The sequence below is a fragment of the Nannospalax galili genome, unplaced genomic scaffold, assembly GCF_000622305.1.
Source record: "Nannospalax galili isolate Female #2095 unplaced genomic scaffold, S.galili_v1.0 scaffold298, whole genome shotgun sequence".
NCBI lineage: Eukaryota > Metazoa > Chordata > Mammalia > Rodentia > Spalacidae > Nannospalax > Nannospalax galili.
The window spans coordinates 2,816,833-2,820,597 of NW_008344488.1; the positions used below are offsets into that span (position 1 = coordinate 2,816,833).

Consider the following 3,765-nt stretch of genomic DNA (forward strand, 5'->3'; position numbering starts at 1 on the left):
GACTATATTTTTAATATCAGGAGTCCAGAGAATATTCATATATTTTAGTGAGGGTTAGAGTTTTCTGTTCATTGTTATTTTTTCTGTTTGTTTCCTTTATTTTATGATTATATATCACATATACATAATAGAGGGATACATATATAAGATGTATTAGTTATTTTTTCTTGTTGCTGTGACAAAGTATCTTCTAGAAACAACTTAAGAGAGGAGAGATTTATTTTTAGCTCACAGTTTCCCTGGGTTCAGTCCATGGTTGTTTTGTCCTGCATACTTGGGGGCAGGATGTCATGATGGTGAGAATGTATGGCAGACAACAGCTGTTCATATCATGAAGAACCAGAACTAGACAGTAACAGAAAGTGGTTAGGGATAATATATTGCCAATGATCCACCTCCCAGTGACCTGCTTCTTCCAGTGAGGCCCTATCTCTCAAAGTTTCCAGAACCTCCCAAAATAGCTCTACCAGCTGAGGACCAAGTCTTCAAAACATGAGCCTGTAGGGCATATTTCAGATTCAAACTGTAAAAAATATATTTTATAACTGAAGAAGTGAAACATTTAATGCAAAGAAAAGTTACAGATTCATGATTTCATATAGTGTAACCAATTTTGAAAATGTATCCATAGTAATAGTTAAGGAATCCTTTTGTTAACACAGTGTAATTGTGTAGTAGCCCCATTACATATGCTAAGAGCTTTGTGATTTTGTGATTGGATGTTTTTCAGGAATTTATCAGTTCTACAAAAAGACCATATGCAAAAGAATTGGAAACTGTTGACTTCAAAGATAAACTGGAAGAAACGAAAGGTCAGATCAACAACTCCATTAAGGATCTCACAGATGGCAAGTATCCTTCACATGTTCTGCTGTGAATGGCTAAGTAAGCAGACCCTCCCTTCTCAAGAATCCTTGCTCCAAGCTTAAAAATAATGAACATCTGGAAGCTTCATTGGATGCTTTTAGGATACACGCTAAATTCTTGCCCATCAAACCATGTCAACAACTTGAATTTCTGGGCATTTCTTGTATCATCTCATTACTTGGCAGTATTGCAGTGCTTCATTTTAGTGTTCTTGGTTCCCTGACAAGCTGCCACATGCCCTGGTAGACATGCAGCTGTTCCTTTTATGGCATGGCTTTCGGTAAATCATGAGACCCATTTTTTAGTCTAGAAATGGAAAAATTAGTAAAACTTGATGATCCTTGAAGTTACTTCCAGCTCAAAAATATGCAACTTTATCAAAACTGAAAAATGGCAACGTAGGCAACTGTAAATCTAGAATGAAGCGAAACCTAGTAAACTGGAGTGGAAGGTTTTTCTCAGCTGCCTTGATTCGTGCTGATCTGTTCCCAGTCTCAGGGCCTTCTGGCAGTGCTAATTAATCCCATTCCACCTCCCACAGTGCTTTCTTAGGGAGCTCTCTCGCCTTGACATCACCTCCCCCCATTAAAAGTCCCTCTGAGTTGTCTTCCTTGCCAGGAAGGAATTGAAACTAAAATGGTTTGGATTGCAAATCAATGACTAGATCTCTCTTCCCACAGACGTGTTTATAGTATTTATACAGGTAGCGGCCTGTTGGGAAATAGCAGGTAATCATGAAGGCTGGACAATCACTGCTGGCTATGAAGCCATGCACTTCTAGGGTGAGGGAGACACACTTCTTTGGAGAATGAGGAGAGCCCAGCATGCATCCCATCTGTGCACTGACTCATGAATGATAATGTCCATCTATAACAACATGGAATGAAGAACTTTGGAGTCATTTAGAACCTAGATTCAAATCCATACTGCCATTTATCAACAGGATTATTTGGATATAGATTTACTGAACTGTCAAATGTGGTTGTTGTGAGGCTCAAATTCTATCGTATATACATTATACATATATACAATGTATAGTAGCAGTATATGTGCATATGTGTATGTATGTGTGCATATATGCATACACACACACACCGTGTCACATGTAAAGTAAAAGCAAATGTAAATAACATCAGGCTGAGCACAGTTTTGAAAGTTACAAGCAAAAAGTAGCTCCTGCTTAAATTGCAGTTGTAGTTTTGCTTCTAGTTTTTCTAATCTGTATTTTCCCTCAAAGGGCTTTTTATTTCAACATATCAATGCATTTAATGTTTTTGACCGGAGAAGGTGGGTGTTAGGGAAAAATACGTCTGAATTTGGAAACTGAAGCCCAGGATTTTAGCTGAAGTCCTGTCACTTGCCGGCATACAAGCTTCTTTGTTCCTTTTCAATAAAGTATTACATATCCAACATAGGTATCATTGGCAGGTCCAGATTCACAGTTTATAGGGCCCAGTATGAAAATGAAAATTTTAAGGCAGTGATGGCAGAACATTGACCCAGTGCAGGGTCCTTTATAAAAAGCCCATGGAATGCACCCTGAGCATTACATGAAAGTTGGAGATTATGTAAATGATGATTCTGTAAAAATGCCAGGTGCTATTCAAATATGAGGAGCTCTTTTTATTAAGAGGTTTTCATTGTTGAATTGTTTTGGCTGTTGAGGATTTGAGGCCTGTACTAACTACAGCTGTGACTGAACTTGTAGAGATTACAGTTGACTTTGAGGCTGTCAGCCTTCCCAGGAGGAATGTATTATGGACAGGAGTGGAGAGATGGAGAGCAAAGTGCCTGTTCTCAGCTCAGCACACTAGGGCAGCCCATTGGACGCTCTGAACCCCAGTTTCCTCAGTTGCAAGTTGACTTTTTTGGTTGTTCACCTGTGCCTTCAAGGCCACGCTATCTCTCTAGCCTTTCAGTTGTAAATTGAAAGCAATGTGGTAAAATATATGACTCCCGCCAGTTCAGGACCAGGTATAAAACAAGAGTCCATTCATTTGCTCAGGAAGGTGGACTGAGTCAGAAAGCTCTGATTTGCAATCCTTGATCTCTCTGGGAGGTCTGGTGTGGCAGAGATGGAGTCGAGAAAAGAGACCTGAAATTGGACAGTCTTGGCTACCAGTCCTTACACAGCGTAACTCTACCAAGTGGTAAATGTCCAGTGAATAGACAAGTATGTGTGTGGCTTAGAGCAATAATTGCTATGTGTGATTTCCTAAAACCATTTGCAGGCCACTTTGAGAACATTTTATCTGACAACAGTGTAAGTGACCAGACCAAAATCCTTGTGGTTAATGCTGCCTACTTTGTTGGAAAGTGGATGAAGAAATTTCCTGAATCAGAAACAAAAGAATGTCCTTTTAGAGTCAGCAAGGTATGTACAGCATTCAGCAGTAAGTAGATTTAAAAACATATGGCAGCGTGGGTACAGGGATTCATCCCAGCACGGAAAATGAAGGCATAGTGTTGTACCCCATCCACTGGACCCCAAAAAGACCACCGAGGACCCAACACACCAAAATGCAAAAGCAAAGGTTTATGGTTTATTCGGGCTTAAGCTCAGGCTCTCAGACCTCACCAACTCAACTGATCTGTGCTGAGAGCCTAGAGTAAGGGAGAGTGGAGCCTTTAATAGGTTTTAGACAAAAGGGGGGGGGGAGATACTGAAGATACATTTTGGTTGTTTCAAGGAGCCTGCGTGTGCTAACATAATTTTAAACCGATTGGATGTATAAGATGCAGCCCTGGAAGTTTCTTATTGGTAGGTGTTGTTCTCAGGGCTGTGGAATGTGCTGACTGCTACCTGTGGGGCCAGGAGTCTCCGTTTTTTACCTTATAGGGCAGTTTTCATGCCCGGGCTTGCTTAATCTATAGTTTCCTGGAAGGGGTGGGGGATAG

The 3,765-nt window shown here is 40.4% G+C and overlaps 1 protein-coding gene across 1 annotated transcript in view; it reads left to right on the forward strand.

Annotated features, from left to right (window-relative positions):
- Positions 1–3,765, forward strand: part of Serpinb5 (serpin family B member 5) — a 32,225-nt gene that overhangs the window by 13,526 nt on the left and 14,934 nt on the right. The window contains exons 4-5 of the mRNA XM_008840658.2: positions 731–848; positions 3,099–3,241. Of these exons, the coding sequence (XP_008838880.1) occupies positions 731–848; positions 3,099–3,241 (261 nt within the window). The remainder of the gene's footprint in view (positions 1–730; positions 849–3,098; positions 3,242–3,765) is intronic.